At 45.7% G+C, this 16,583-nt stretch overlaps 1 protein-coding gene across 2 annotated transcripts; it reads right to left on the minus strand.

The window, feature by feature from the left end:
• Positions 1-668: 668 nt before the first annotated feature.
• On the minus strand, positions 669-15,707 carry NUP54 (nucleoporin 54). Of its 2 annotated transcripts, XM_082051440.1 has the most exons (13): positions 15,550-15,707; positions 13,467-13,628; positions 11,234-11,317; positions 10,967-11,101; positions 10,029-10,258; positions 6,890-7,077; positions 5,856-6,052; positions 4,088-4,142; positions 3,410-3,503; positions 2,803-2,910; positions 2,300-2,419; positions 1,842-1,952; positions 669-1,503 (listed from the first exon to the last, which is right to left on the minus strand). In XM_082051440.1, the coding sequence occupies exons 1-13, from the start codon at positions 15,599-15,601 to the stop codon at positions 1,375-1,377; spliced, it is 1,665 nt and encodes a 554-aa protein (XP_081907566.1). In that variant the 5' UTR covers positions 15,602-15,707; the 3' UTR covers positions 669-1,374. The 2 variants fall into 2 exon arrangements, with proteins under 2 accessions (XP_081907566.1, XP_081907565.1); XM_082051439.1 differs by lacking the exon at positions 13,467-13,628 and having other exon boundaries at positions 15,550-15,706.
• Between the last annotated feature and the right edge of the window lie 876 nt (positions 15,708-16,583).

The raw sequence follows: 16,583 nt of genomic DNA on the forward strand, positions 1-16,583 counted from the left end.
TAGCAGCGGCGCTGTGGCAGGCTGCACTGAGACTGCACCCTGGCTGCTGAAAGAGAGAATCCTAACCTCACTCAGTTTCTTATGAGAAGAGCCCCTGCTAGAACCTGCATTGCACATTTGAGATATTTTATTAATTTTATCCAAAATAAAGTAATCCTTTTCCCCTCTTAATTACAGTTCCACGTATGCCTTTTTTATCTATAGTGGAACTATGCTTCCAAAGATCACCTCTCTCCCATGTCCAATACAGGCTCTCGCAGGAGCTCTTTTAAGAAAGCTGTTGAGGATGGAGTTGGTTTTTTCTGCCTTTCAAATTTTATGTACGGAGGTTTTTTTTTGGTCACTACCATGTCTGAGTTCTTCAGGCTGCACAAACTACTACTGCAGAGAATAACATTTTTGTTTCAGTTATTTTCAGTGACTTTCATCATGAGGAAAAAAAGGCAACTTATGTTGGGGGGAACCCCACCTTGTCTCTGCTGCATATAGTAGCCATCGCAGGATCTTAGAGGGACGTGGCCTTGTATTTTAGCTTGGGGACTGATGCTACCAAGCAGCTCGGTGGCAGTGGGTTCGATGCCTGTTACCTGCAGTGCCCGCACCTGGAGTTATGAGCAGTTTCACTGTTTTGCTGACGTAGCTGAGAAAGAGCCAGTACCATGCAGAAGTTATTACAAAGTCAGACTGAATTTATTACTCTCCAGCAACTTAAAAAGGCAGAAGACAATGTCTAGACATTCTGTTGTTATTGAGAGGCCACAAAACTTTGTATAACTCACACATGTAAAGGGATAACAACAGAACCTTCAGCTCCCTGCTGTACAAAGGAAGGACAAAAACTGGAAACGCCAACTTCCTGCAGCTTGCCCAGGTAAACTATGGGTATTGTAGAGACTGACATAGTTACAGCAACATACACATCTGTAATGCTTTAAGTTAGCTGCTTACATCATGTTGTCACTTGATTGTTTTGACAAGAACACAGAAGCGGGCTAAGCTTTCCACAAACCAAGTCACAAGTGGGACAGTTCCCTCAGCACTGCATTTCTAAGACAATGCTGTTGTAAAAAGAGAAAAAAAAAGAGAAAAAGAAAAGAAAAAAATGTACAATAGTACATAGTTTTATAGTGAAGAGTATCTGAACAGATTCAGTTTTTCTCCTTTTATTAAAGCATATACAGCTTTATAAATTATAAACCTTCCAAAGGTCAAGTTCACAAGCTTAGAAGAGGCTTTGCTAATTCTAAAGGTAACTGCCAATATACCATTGCTCCAAGAAGATAGGTTTTATTTTACCTCACCAGTTTTGGCCTTGGAAGGTGAACCATGAACTCAAGTAACATGTTCTGTGTCAGCCCAGCAGCATCCACCACGTCAACTGAAGACTCCTCCTCTGATGGGGATGCTCTCGTTCAGCCCATGTTCTATAAGTTTGATGTCCTCCAGGTCATCCTTGATAATGCTGATTAGGTGACTCAGACCTTCTTGCTGCTGCTTCAGATGCTGCAGGTAGTTTAAAAACCAGCATGAGTGTAGCTCAACTCCACAGATTTCAAGTACTGTTTCTCAAAGGTGCCACGTCTGGTGGCCTTGGCACATGGAAAAGCCTAGCAAAATTTCTTTGGAAGAAAATAAACCTGCATTTTCTGCACTAATAGCTTGACTGCACAGAGCGGCTTTGTACAACCTTGGCGCTCTGTCACTGAGAACATTAAAAAGGACTTCATAAGCAATTAATTACAAAAAGACCACATTCTAGATACATCCCCCAAGTTAGTGCTTAGCTGGCTTAAATTATGATGTTCAGAGAGTATCCCAGGATTCTACCTGGTAATACTTACTTGCTTGATTTCCCTTAAGAGGTCTGCATCGATGTAATAGCGCTCCTCAGCCCGCACGGCGCCAAAGTGGTTTTGCATCCTGATTTGGGACATGAGCTCATTCAGCCTGCCCTGGGAAAAGAGACAGGCTTCAATCGAATGCGACTCATCGACCGCTGGCAGCTCCAGTGTGTGCCACCTCCTTGAGTCGCTAGGGCAGGAAGCATTACCGCTCAGTCCATTTTTCTTTTTTGCAACACAAACAAAGGGCAAGCAACTAATACTTTTAAAACCTCAAAAAAAACCCCTTAAATACCTATCAGTCACGCAGCAAAGAGCACAACGCTGCTACCTAGTAACACTGCTGGACTGCTCTTCCGAAAGCTTTCCACAAAAAAATGCATATGCACGCGTCAGAAAACTTAACACTGTTTTCTGAGGAAAACTAGGGTTTTGGTAAAGTTCTGTTAACTACTCACCTTGAACTGTGTAGGTGCATTAAGTTCGCACTGAATTGTATCTAACTGTACACGAAGCTGCTCTTCGTCTGCTTGAATGGCATAGCCGCTTTTCCTTTGGATCTCCTGCTTTATTAACACCTACAAAAGAAGCCTCCATTAGGAAGCCTTTATCCATCTCTTTCCCCACTTGCCCATCCACGTGTCTTTTTGTCCCTCCTCCAGCGCCTCTCTCATCAGATCGGTTCTGTCGTTTAGTCTGCTGCTACGAGGCCTCAGGGCAGTCCCGCCACTTCTGAGTAAGTGAGAAAGAAGGTTCCCCAAGCAGTAAGCCATGCTGCGCACCCACAGCTTGCCCTGACAGCTCTGCCTCGTACTTACAGCAATACCATTTGCATCAAGTCAGAATTCCATTTGCAGCACCAGCCACACACAAGACTGCACAGGCCATCCTGCCCCCTCTCGGTTTGCCTTCTGGCACTAGACCATGCATCAGAACAAGTTATTGAGACTATCCGTGTTACCTGTAATGTTCTGTGAGAAAGCGCCATCAGTTTCCTTTTGTACTGCGCAATTTTTGCCATAGTTGTTGTTTGGTTTTTCTGCAGCTCGCTGATATCTTCTGATATTATCTGCAGAGGAGATGGAGTCAGTTGTAAATTATAAGACTTGCTGATAACAGAACACATCAGCCCTGATTTGAAACCAGGAGTCTCAAAACAGTACTCAGTCTCCTCCCCAAAGAGGCTTTGGGAAAGCTTTTCACCAGACCTCTACTGTTATAGTTTCTATTTATTTTCATATGCAACTGGGATTTTCAGAAGGCATACGAAAACTGTGTGCCCAAATTAGAGTTCATGCCCGTGCAACTTAATTCACCTGTTTGAATTAGTCTATAACAACACAGCAAGCTTGAAGCCGAAAAAAAACCAAAGGCAAAATGCACTGCATGGTTCTTGGCCCAAAGATATCATTAAGGAATATATTAAGAAATAGCAATAAAAGAGTCACTGCCACATGCAACGGCTCCAGTTTCAGTTCTCAGCACATAGGACACATGGGGATGATGCTCATTTAATAGCACATCCTCCATCAGCAGCAAGCAGTCACGATCAAGATGAGAAACCTTACATCTAATCGAGTTTGATGCTGTTTGGTCATCTGATCTTGGACCTTCAGTCTTCTCAACAATTCCTTGAAACCCACCATTGGCACAGGAATAAGCCTACAAGAACACAAATATTTCTTGTGACACATTTTAATATTAGACATATAGTATGGACTAATACTTACAAACATAATCTAAAGTTACAGATTATATTAGTTCATAAATTAAGTTTATAATATAAAATAGTTTATAAATTAAAGATAATACATAAATGCATCTTGTTATGCTAAGCTCTAGAGTCCTCACTATTCCTAACAACCTGTTCCTTTTTCAAAAAGAAATCAGCCTATATTATCTGTAACCCTTGGAGGGTACGAGGGTACATTACATTCACCTGCAGGAATAAAGAGAGAAAAACATAATGATTACAAAAAATAAGTCACAATAACTAGTCCACAGAATGGAGGACACCGCAACTCAAAGTAATGCAAGGAAAGCTCTTTATGCTCACAACCCTTAAGTGCCTAAATGGGTAAAAGGATTAGACAGGTATTTCTAGTAATCCTCACTGCTTCAAATGAGATCAGCACTTTGACAAAGTTACTCTCTAATAAGTTTCTTACAAGTTACCTGAAGGGTACTACACCATGTATTTCTCCCCTTTCCAAATCTTTCTGTAATATTCAGACAATTAGACTTACTTGTCAGGATCAGGATTATCAACTTTGGCTTGTTCCCATATAATAGGATCAACACCTTAAAAAAAAAAAAAGGCAACAAACAAGTTTTTAGGATGGATAGATCTGAACAGATATCGTATCTTACAGCTGTTAAGCAGGAAAACACTAGAAAATACCAATGAACTATGCTAGCTTGAATGACTGTTGTACCAGTCAAGGTTAATTAAACAAGGATAGTTATAAAAGAATTGGTCCTGGGCTGTGGAAGCAAGTTCAGGCTGCCAAGCACTTGTGCGGGTTTGAAATCATGGGGAAAGAACAACCAACACGTGATTAAATCACACAAGCCAGACTTCAAGGGGAACAATGTTACTGTTTCCACTGTATGCTACACCTAGGTCACCCTTCCTTTCCCCATTGCTTATTTTGTATAAGAGAAACACCACCAAAACCCCCGAATAATAAAACACTCCAAGTATCAAACCAGCTGGCAGAACTATCCCAGCAGGAGTTATTAGGAAAGATAGGTTCCTAACACGATTTGTCTGGGGATTTCATCTGTTAACAGAGCAGTTGCTGGTTCTGCCATGAACTGCTTCATCAGGCAAATATGTAAAATAAAAGCCTTTAATTGTATGTGCACATCAACAGCATGATGTAAGTTATTACACTCTTCAAGCCTCACTGCAGATCAGATCAGTGTATAAAATGCACATACCTAGGTATGCTAGGGAAAAAAAAAAGACAACACTGCTATGGAAACAATTGACTTTGACTTTCCGATCAGAGAGAGACAGGCCAAAGAAAAAAATGCTAGTAATGTAACAATTTCAGGCCAGCTTAAAGAGCAGACTGGAACAGTCAGGTACTGCAACATTGTTCACTACACAAGGCTCCGGGTCATTCCTCATAAAACCTCTGAAGACCAAACCCTATCTCCCTGGGGAGTGATAGTTTCTCTAGAGCTCAGCACTACCACCTTTTGTTGCACATCCTTCTGCTTGATTAGCCAACCTACGAACTCAGCTTCCTCCTCAGTCATGGACTAACAAGCTGCACCCAACCATCGTTACACAGGCCTTATGATACACCTCTGATATTAGACATCCAACTTACTAATGCGCAGAGCAACTCCTTCTCCCCAGCACTGCAGCAGCTGGAAAACACTGCTGCCTGTTTTTCTGCAATCCAGGTATCATAACGTTTGCTGTGTTTCTACACACTATAGTCTTACTGAACAAGCTACATATTTTCTGCTGGAAACCACAGGCTGCTTTCCCTTACCCCCTGCAGGGAGTTCACTGCCAGCTACCACACGTGATGCTGTATAGAGAATAAGCTGCAATTATCCTATGAAATGGCACGAGCAGCACTTAACTAATCTAAAACAAAGCTGTCCATGTACTACGTGCGGCCACGTAACGTATGGACACAGGCTAAGTGACCTTCGCAAGAAAACAGGGAAGTGAATATAGGACATGATTATTCCAATATTTAACTCTTTTTTTAATTGGACAAGCTGAAGTGATTTATGATAGCTAGATCACATAGTATGGTGTCATGTGGCATGTATTACTGATAAATCATAGCTGCCTTGGTAGACTACATTGTACTTCAGCAGGAAAACTGGCTGTAACAAAACCAACTATGTCAGTATGTCTGGGTGCCTTGGAAACTGCTTCAGCTTTAAAAAGTGTTTTCCAGTGGGTCAACACGTGCATTTTTCCCAGAGACCCAAAGAGGCCCAGCAGAGGCCCAGCCCTGCCCCGCGCAGCCCCAGACCGCGTACCGGCAGGAGGGTTCTGCAGGAGCTGTTTGACTTGTGCCGGGGAAAGCTCCGTTCTGGCCATGGAGAGGCTGACCCCCAGCTGCTGCAGGGACGATTTGATGTTGGCTTGTTCAAAGTGGGCATAGAGGGTCGTCGCGGGAACTCTCCTCGAAGTGCCGTTGGGTGAGCGCTCAACAACGTAAATGATCACTTCTGTCCTGAGCAAGACAAAACGTGTGCTGTCAGAAAAAGGTCAGCAGCCTATAGAAACTAACACAATGAACAACCCCAAACTGAAGTTACCACTTCTCCCAGATGACTGTTAACTTCCTTTAGCTAACTAAGGTATCAAGTACCAATAAATCTAGGGTTTAACGCAGCAAGGCAGAAAGAGAAAAGCTGTAAATACTCTCTGAAACTACATTCTCCCACCCCAATTTTAACAACCATCTTACATAGTCATACTAATACTACGTTAATAACCTAAGCCCTTTGGTCTTTAGAAGTCAACAGCAGAAATGTCCATGTGCTGAAGTACTTTAGGCAGACTAGCACAAGGCTCCCCCAGCAAGTCCAAGCAGACAGCACTCTGACATAACACATGCAGAATGAGCCAGCTCTATGAGCTTTGGAACCCTTGTCCAATTGTAACCAACATTTGCAATACGAAACACCGCAAAGATCCTATTACCATACACCCCAATGCCTTTCCACCTTCACTGACCAGGTGAAGAAAACCTCACTGCTCCTAAAATACTGGGTATTTAATCCCACCCCCACGGTTATCACACTCATCTCCAGCTTCTGCTGCTGACAAGGAGGGTCTGCAGAAGTTTATTTCCTGAACTGAGCACCCACAGGAAACACCCACAGGAAAGATACTGGACTTAATGCCTTAAGACAAAGCAACAAGAAAAAATGAGATGTGAAATCAAACTCAGGATGAGTAGATCATAGATGATTTTATCAAGGAAAAAGGGAGACAGAGCAGATTAAGCACCGTCTATAATATACAATACCGGATAAAAAGATAAAACTATGTAAACTTCACATACTGGTCATCTGGCATCGTTTTAACACCTTCTACATTGACAGTGAGGGTCTGGTTTCCTCCCAGAATTTTGTGTAGTGATTCTACGAGCTGCTGCTGCTGGCTTCGAATATCTGCTTCTTTTCTATTAAAGACCAGGACCACAAGGCCATCTTCATCTTTGTTGTTGGGCATTAAACTGTAACCCACAGCCTGCAAATGAACAAACAAAATGGTGGATATATTACTTAGCAATAGCAGAGATATGTGGCATGAAGGGGAGGGGTTACACCCCTAAACTTCTGGAGCAACTGGTTCAAAATTTAAGTTACATTGTTAACATGTTCAGAAATGCAGAGAGCTAAAATCAACCCCCCTTTAAAATGTACTCACAAGGCCACCAGCAGAGTAGCTTTCAACAGAGTTGAGACTTTTAGAAAAGTTTTTTATGTAACCATTCCACATCTTCAAAAAAAAAAAGTCCTCTGGATGAGGAGACACCAATTGAGCACAATATTCCTGCTACTTCAGAGCTCATACCAACCAGGAACCTTTTACAAACTTACACTTTTTCTAAGTTGCAAAAGGAACAAGGGGACCAGACTTTAACACAGAAAAATTACTAGACTTCCAGAAGGGTTTTGAAACATTACATTGCCAGATGTCTGAATGAAAAACATTTAAAAAACATTTACTGACATAACCGAATTGAAAGATAAGCCAACCACAAACCTTCATGAGTTTCTTAGTATTAAGAAATCCTTAACAATTTCCTACTGTGGATCCAGACATTTTGCCTGGCAGTACGAGCCAAAACATGGACACAGAATATTTCTACTAGCTAAGACCCCCGTCGAGTAAGGTTATCACACAGGAACTTGGGACAGCCAATTTCTGTTGCATTAGCAAGTGACTTGCTTATAAAGTTTACTGTTATCTTGCTCCTTGATGTGATAAAGCTGTAATAAGGTTAGATGTTTTAATCCAACATAGTAATCTAACACAGGAACACTTTCTGCCATCTGTGTAAAGTTACGTGTTTTCCCTATTTTAAAAAAAATCTTGTCAGATCCTGTGTAAACTCCATGTGACTTTTAAGACAGACCTAAACTGTTAACTCATCATAAGCAAAAGCAAAGTGGCAGTTTTATCTCAACTTGCCTACAAACTGTCACAACAACGTATCACTGGTGATATGTTGGACAGTGGGTGCTTTTTACGGCCCTGACACTGCACATGGGTGATTTGCACCTTTCCCCTTGTGCAAGTTCAGCTGAAGTGAGAACAGAGTTGGGGATGTGTCCAAGGGCCCGGTCTACGTCGGCAGAGGGCAATTCCCCACGATGGTGAGCCCCGCAGAACCAGCCTGCTTCAGCTGGGAGCACAACGGTGACAGAACTGAGGGAAACCTCATCTTTTGAACGATGGACACTCTGAATGTACTGGCACTATAACCGTCTCTGAGTTACGCTATCTATTCCCTCTGAGGACTCAAAAGAAAAAACATACACAAACCCCCAAAAAAACCCCAAACAAACCAACCCCTAAACAATCACCTACTGTTAAACACATTTATTTCACCTCCATAGTTGCAGAAGAGGATTACACTGTGGGGAGAGACTTGCCAGTACCCAGAAAACTAAATCTCATTATGTGCAAAGTAGTACTAAAACCACACATTTAGGCCTCCTCTGGTATTTGTTTAAAAACAAATATGTCATGATTTACTTATGAAATGAAGTATTTTCAACTATCACATCTTTTTTACTTTGTTGTGGCCTTTCAAATGACGACCTGTATCACATACCTCAAGAGCACACTTTTCTTGGTTAAGCACCACATGCTTCTCATTTGTTCTAGAACAACAATTGTGTACAAGTGGATTCCTGGAACACCAGTGAAACCCTCCAGGTAATGCTTCGTTCCTGTCAGATATCGGATGCTTACAAAGGCAATAAGCCAAACCAGCTTATGACACTTGGCTCTGATACCTATGCTGCCAATTTCATCAGTTTTCTCAGGCACCTGCCATTTCTGGCATACGGGGAACTTTTCAGGACTTGACTTAAGGTACAGGAATTCCTAATGGCATTAGTAATGCTCAAGTCACAGGGACAAGGGTAAACATAGCAACTTGAAAGGAAAACTTCTTTTGGTAATGAAACTCAAAATTAACTGAATTAGCATCACACGACTTATATTCTGGAATTCTGGAAAGCCCAGAGAACTGCAGAGCCACTTCAGGCAACAGCTCAGAAGGAAACAAATTCTCAAGTGCATTATCAACAAAATATTGGAAGTAACACCTAAAAAGGTAATGCAAGAGAAGCCAAACATTTGTTTTACAAGCACTCAGTTGTTGCAAAGATTTTATGAAAGTGTCATATGTGCATAATCAAAACTAGCCTTAATCAAGTATTAACCTACATGTGGGTTAGAAAGTTGCCACTTCAAAGAACCAGCTTGGAAAAGGAAGGTATCACCATGCCTGACCCAAATCTGCTCCCAGGTCTGAAGCTTAGCAAGAAAGTCAGCAGGCGTGAGATTTGTGGAGGATGAAGAGCTACACATTCTTTGTTGACAGAAGCAAGATCTGGAACTGCTGACGATACCATACATGGAATGGAGTCTGCTTCAGCACTGGCAAGGATAAAGGCAGAAATCTGAAGGCTGGTGCATTTAAAATGCTATGCACAGGCCGGGTTCATAGAGGGTTTATTCTAATGTAGACAAAGCAATGAAAAAACACCTGGATTTTCTTATTCCAGATGTTAACGGTGTCTTTCACATGTGGAAGTTATTTTAAATAATTTCTGTAACATTGTAACCTAAGTAAATACACAGTAGAATTCATTTCCAGAGGTCTGCTCCAACTACACACACGCTAATCTGAATGCTATCACAGAAAAAGACTAGTTTCATGATCCACATATGCAGTCATTATCTAGTACCCCAGCAACACCCAGATTTCCAGCACCTATACATCTTCAAACCTTTTAATTAGCATGCATTAGAATTGCATACATTACATGGATAAATACTGTTTCAGATTACTTTTAACAATAACAAAATGCGATTTAACACTCATGAGACACTTGGACACAGAACTAGCAAGCAGAGCAACTCCTTCACAGCTGTTTGTGGGCAGGGGAACGATTACATACCTTAAACCTGCAAAAGGGGTTTTCCTGTGTGAACTCCACTGGAGCGATGTTATTGTTGAAGTAGCCTTTGCCTGTTCCCCAGAAGGCCTGAAGCTGGTTCCATTTTGCCAAAATAGCATCTCTCTCATCTCCTAAGAGTGTTGGAGCCGAGAGTGCGCTGGCTGTGTTGATGAGCTGGTTCGACTGGGCAGGTGTCTGAGCAGGCTGGCTGAACAAGCCACTTCCTAGTGCTACGTTGGATCAGAAAAACAAATGAACACCTTCACCAACAAAGAGAAACTCTCTTGTTTACACGTACCATCTGCATATCACTGGTATCGGTTCGCATTTTGAGAAGCAAAATAAATGCATGCAGTAAGTAAATCTGTACCAGGTAATGTTTTTTTAAAGTGTCTTTTATACACTATTGTCATCAGCAACAGAAGCTCCTGAATACTAAGTCAGAAGAAAAGACTTATTCTTTTTTCTTTAAATGAGGTGTCAATATTCGCCCAAGACACCATCTGGCACCTGGCATCTGGATTTCAATCTGAAGGGTACATTTGTTATTATAAATTCAGTGAAGTCAGAGCCTGCAGCTGGTGGTTACCCAGCTTACACCTGAACTAAACTCAACACTGTTTTTCTCCCCTCTCTAGTAATGCCATGACCACGAACAACAGTTCTGTAACTACTCTTTCTGCCACTGCTAAACCATGAGGTGAATACTGTTATTGGAAATTCAAGGGCGATGCACAGAAACTCGCTTGAGCTCTTGTTTAAGAAAAAGCTGAGGACTGCGAATATAGACATTTCAAGAGCCAAACTCCGAGAAGTCTCCATCAATCAAGACTTTAAGTGATTTTATAATACACTTCTGTCCCACTACCTGTGTGTCCGTTGTAGTCTTTTGCTTTCGTTGCTAACAAAGGGATAACTCAAGAGAAAGCCACACTTACTGGTCTGTTGCTGCTGGGTACCGAAGCCTCCAAAGCCTAGCCCAGTTCCCAGCCCAGTGCCCAAGCCAGTGCCAGTTCCTGTGCCAAAACTAGTACCAAATCCAAAGCCTTTGTTCTGGGTAGCACCAAAGAGTCCTAGGGAAACAATCAAAGAATTATTGGGAAAAAGAGAAGAATCGTACCTGTGAAATGCAAACATCAATTGTAATGGGCTGATGCCCTACGGTTCTTTCTAAAGCAAATGCTTTCAGATTTGAGCTTTCTTACCGCCAGTGCCTGTATTGGTGGGAGCAGAAAAACTAAACGCTGGTGCCGCAGTGGTGGTGGTTGTCCCAAATCCTCCAAAGGCACCTGACAAACAAAGTTGGCAAGTAAGGCAACTGGCATGTTGTGCGTGGCAGCTGAGCATACTGCAACAATAAACAGCACGCTTCAACACGTGTTATGAGATGTTGACAGATGGATGTATTAGGTCACAAGCATGTAGCTCACATTGATCATGGGTACCGGGTTCATTGTCCGAGGAAATGAGGGAGAACACATGAACCAGAAAGCCAATACATTCATGGTGTGTCAAGAAAGCCAATAAAAAAGCAGGGAATTAACTACCATTCTGTTCCCTTATCAACACAATGTGCTTTCCTTAGTGACAGACACAACTAGTAACAGTATTTCTTTGACTCATCCTCAGGAACACTTCTGGTCAATGTTGTCCCTGAATGTTTCATAAACAACCCGATGTTTTGTGAGCTGTCTAAATGTTCCTAATGTCTTAAGAGCAAAACCACAAACAAATCAGGTAAAGCCTGAGGCCAGGGTGCACACTATTGCTGCTCCCACCTGGGAATGCTGTCACAGGAACGATTTATTTTCACACACAGGTCAAATTCTACAAGATATTTTGAGAAGCCTAGTTTCCCATCGTCTGACAGCCTCCCCATTAAATCTCATTTTGATGTTCAATCACTATCAGGGGAAGGCACATGCAAAGACAAGCAGCCTTCCACAGATTATATGGGAAAACCAGTCCCTGGCTAACAGGGAGGAGAGCTGAGTGAGGGCCTGAGCTCCCCCGTGCCAGAGAGCACCCCAAGAAACCCAGCGCCCATTCTCCCCCTCACCAGAGGTGCCCTGGGCCTGGCTGGCCTCCAGCACAGCAGGCTGCACGGCCACATGCCACCCCACCATCTCTCTGCTTCCATGGTGCCAGCGCAACATCTGGCCTGAGGTGCAGTCTGTGCACATCTGACAAGCCCTGCTCTATAGACTGTTACACTCATTACACCAAATAAAAAGCTTGAACCAAAGTTGACATGCAACTGCATTTTATTTTCATTCAGCAAACACCTTAATGCAAGTGGATATAACAAGCTGTTCCTCGCAATGTTAATGTTTCAGTCCTACCAGCAAGCGAGAATCCCTAGAAGGAATTCCAACAGATGACACAAGTTTTAGGCAGATTTGTATTCACAGCAATTTAGTCATCCTTCCTTGAGAAAGGACCTAAGAGTGAAAACTGCTAAACCAAATTATGTATCCAACCTCTCTTTCGGAATAGTTCAAATTCAGCTAAAGAAATACAGCACAATAGTGTTCATACCAAATGAAAATGAAATCAGATCCCTCGAGTGGACAAAACACGGGGGGGCAATGGCGCTGTGGAATGAAGAGAATTCCTATACGAGCAGCGGCAACGAGGCCCCACGGGCTAATTCTACATCAGTAAAAGCATTAGAAAGCCATAGAGTTAATAATTTTTATTTGAAAAGGATAAGATTGAACTTGGAATTGTGTTTAGCTGATCAGTGGGAACCGATGGATCCAGCAGGGCCATGAAGGGTTGTTAGGCAGTGCCCTGCGCACACAGCAGACCCCGGAAGGCGGAGGATCCCTGAGCGCCAGCCTGGGACGTGCGCTATTTCAGGCGCACAATGGCCTTCAGGCGACAGAGACCCCCGCCAGGGCTGTTCATTTAGTGCTGATCGTATAAAATCTGTTTCTCCACAGAAACTATTGAGGTGTAGTGCATTCATGACAGCCAACGGAAGGCCGATGGGGAGACACGGGTAAGATGAAACATGGCTGCAGTAGTCCAAGAATCTCATGTCAGGAAATGTGCGTCAGGGACCGGCTCTGCAATCACGCAGGATTGCCTGGGTCCGAACGGAGAACCGACCTTGCCGTTTTGTTAGGTCATCGAGGTTCAATTTTAGACTGGGTCAGACTGGCAGGTTACCACAATTCATTTCTTTTTCAGTGACTGAGCATTTGGTACATGGTTATTTTTCTTCAACCTCTATTTATTGAGAATTTAATAGGCAAAAAACCCTACAAGCCTGTGGCTCTCAAACCCATTCCACTTTCAGAGCCTTTATCTCCAGTCTTTGCTGGATACAAAATAAGATGGTTAGTACTAAATATGGATTCTCAGTTAGGAATATAATTCTTGGACCTCTGCTATTAACATTTATTACAAAACAAGTACTTATGCATTATCTACCTGCACTTGCCAGACTGTTACCAAAATTGAATGGTGGAGTTGAGGTAGTGGAAACACCGAAATTCCCAATATTAAAATTCACTGCAGGATTAGCAGTTAATCCGAAACCCCCAAAATTAAACCCACTGGCAGTGGAGTTTGTAGTTTCAAGCCCACCAAATCCTGACAAGCGGGAAGCAGAAAAAGAGCAACGTAACATTAGTTTTAAGTAAAAGGCAGGTTCAGGAAAGAAAAGCTAAAATATTTTTGCCATTGCCATGGACAACATTAGCATAGTTAGAAACAATATTAAGATATTAACTGGCGTTTAACATGATTTATTGAACACAAGGAAGACAGTTAAAAGCTTTCAGTTTAGACCGCTCTCACTGTATCATTGCTATAAACATGTTCTTTTTCAACTATACTGCATATAAAACAGTAATATTTTTCCCCATCTTGATTCAAAGCTATACATGAAAATACCCATGTGATTCAGCATTCCCATTAAGTGTAATTTTTAACCACCCGAGGCTGCTTGAAACAGCCACATCTGCACTATTGCAAGTGAGCATCACTATTTCATACGCCATCAGGAAGGCAGGAGTAAACCATCTTCACGCTAAGCGCATACCCACCTATGAGAAGCTATGGCAGGGTAACCACAAAACACAGCTCTAGCCGCTGAGGCACCACGCGTCGCTCAAATACGCCAGGGTGAACTTATTCGAGCTATATTCACAAAACGTGTCTGCTGCAGGGCTCCCTGGTGTCCTATCCAATGCACCCGGGTTTCCCAGCGCTAAGAAACACGGGCTAACCCAGCAGCCCCCCCATTCCCTCCGGGAGAGCAGCTGAGAACAGGCTCGCACTGGACACGCAGACAGACCTGCGTGCGATCCCGGGGCTCTCTCTAACATTGCTTCGCGAGCACAATAAACCAGCTCACTACACACAGCAGTACAAGATCATCTTTTGCTTACAGTGGGCCACAAAGTCCGTGTTTAAAGCGGGCACGAGCAGAGTGAGAGCCCAAAAGGCAGCCCGGGCGGAGGGTGGCGAGGATGAGCCCGGTCCAAAGGACTCATTCAGAGCATCTGCTCTGAGGGCCAAGAACGAACTGCTTGACTGAGAGTAAGGAACGCTCTGCTTACACCTCACTGAGAGCCCACTGACAGCAGCAAGACAAGACAGGGAAAAACAAATCTTCCTTCTTTGGCAAGTTAAATGCTGCAGTGTAGCTCAAAAACTAAATTCCAAGAGCATCTTATCCACAGAACAGTACCAGGGCAGCCAAAAGCGAGGATCCGAGTGACCCGGCTGCACCAGGCGGCTCCACACCACGCAGCCCGCATCTCTCGGCAGGATCAAGCCCCGAACAGCTCCCGACACGGACCCGCCGCCACTGCGGGAGGAACCAGAAAACCGGGACCAAGCCGCGGCGGTAAGGCCGCACAGCGTTCAACCCACAGCAGAACGGGGCGCGGGGGGAGCCCGCATCTCACCGGCTCCGCCGAGAACAGGCGTGAGGAGGTGGCCGCGCCTTCCGTGCCACAGCCCCGCGGCGGACAGGTCCGCACGGCCCGGCCCAGCGCTGCGGGGCGGCGAACAGCGGGGCCGGGCCGGGACAGCGACCGCCTGCCGATCGGCCTGAGGCGCCGAGGGGCCGCGGGATCCCACTGGTGGGGGGCACGCGCGCCCTGCGCGGCTGAGGGGCTGCGGGACCTCATTGGTGGGGGGGCACGCGCCCCCTGCGCGGCTGAGGGGCTGCGGGACCTCATTGGTGGGGGGGCACGCGCCCCCTGCGCGGCTGAGGGGCTGCGGGACCTCATTGGTGGGGGGGCACGCGCCCCCTGCGCGGCTGAGGGGCTGCGGGATCTCATTGGCGGGGGGGCACGCGCGCCCCGCGCGGCTGAGGGGCTGCGGGATCCCATTGGTGGGGGGGCGCGCGCGCCCCGCGGCCGTTAGGGGTTGCGCGTCACGCGAGGGACGGCAAGGCCACGCGCGCCCCGCGGCCGTTACGGGCTCGCCCGGCGCCCCGGGGCACCGGAAAACGCTCCTCCCCCTCCACCCCGCCCCAGCGCCCGGGACGCTCCGCGCTCACCGGTCGGGTTGGCGGCACCGGCACCCGCCGTGGCCCCGAAGTTGAAGGCCATGAGCTGCTGGCGGCCGGCGCGCTCCGGACACACACAAACCCGTCGTCCCTTCCGGTCGCTGCCGCGGAAACGCTTCCGGGTAGCGCGAGCACCTGGTTCTCCGCGACGGGCGCCGCGCTGTGACGCTGTCCGCGAGCGCCGCGGGCTGTACCACTGCACGAGGGCGGGGGGGGGAGCGGAAACGGAGGGGTCACATGGCACAAGGGGGGCGGAGTTCCGGCCTCGCGCCGACGGTGGGAAACGGGGAAACGGGAAATGAATGCCAAACACCCCAAACCCGCCGCAAAATAACCACAAAAACCCCAAACAAACCACAAACAACGCCACGACCAGCACCCCCTGGCCACCGCAGCACAACGAGCCCGCCAAACAAACACCCCAACAGACCCAACAACACCACCCCGGCTAAGGGGCAATGGGATCAGCGTTTTCTCCCTGGTCCCCTTCCCCTGTTCCTTGGAGTCAGGTTTTCCCCGCTGCACAATTTGGCATAAGAGACAAACCCCACCAAACTCTGGACACGAACAGCACAAAACCCAGAGGCGGCTGTAACTCCAACAACACACCTGATGTCCGGCACATCCAAGAGGAGCAGCACCCGGGTAAAAGCAAAGCAAAGCTGCCGAAGTGTTTTTCAGAGTGTTATTTTCAGCCTGGCTGACCTGAAAGCAACGTTTTGGTGGTGGGGTGGAAGGAGAAAAGGTGACAGTCTGAGCCCACGATGTGCAATGGAGAGGCTGCTCCAGAACAGCTCTTGGAGACAAGCGGCTGGGCAAAGCGCTGAGGAGCGCCGGTCCCGGGCTCGCGGCCCCCGAGGCGCGCGGGCAGCGTCCTGTGGGTCCTGCTCCAGCTCCGCAATCGCCAGCAAAGCCGTGGGAGCGGCAAAGCTGTAAGCGCAGTACGGTGAGGACCCAGGTGCTCTCAGCTAATACAGGTAATAAATCATTTCAGTCACCGTGAAACCTGGATGGAACCGGCTCCG

This window comes from Streptopelia decaocto (assembly GCF_964273445.1).
Source record: "Streptopelia decaocto genome assembly, chromosome: 4".
NCBI lineage: Eukaryota > Metazoa > Chordata > Aves > Columbiformes > Columbidae > Streptopelia > Streptopelia decaocto.

What these genes read in the sequence shown, in the direction of transcription:
- NUP54 (XM_082051440.1), bottom strand. Translation starts at nt 15,601, where the DNA reads ATGGCCTTCAACTTCGGGGCCACGGCGGGTGCCGGTGCCGCCAACCCG. An exon ending in CGGTGCCGCCAACCCGACCG is followed by an intron (nt 13,629 to 15,549) that starts GTGAGCGCGGAG and finishes CCCGCTTGTCAG; the next exon opens with GATTTGGTGGGCTTGAAACT. An exon ending in CCTGCAGAACCCTCCTGCCG is followed by an intron (nt 4,143 to 5,855) that starts GTACGCGGTCTG and finishes TTTTTTTTTAAG; the next exon opens with GTGTTGATCCTATTATATGG.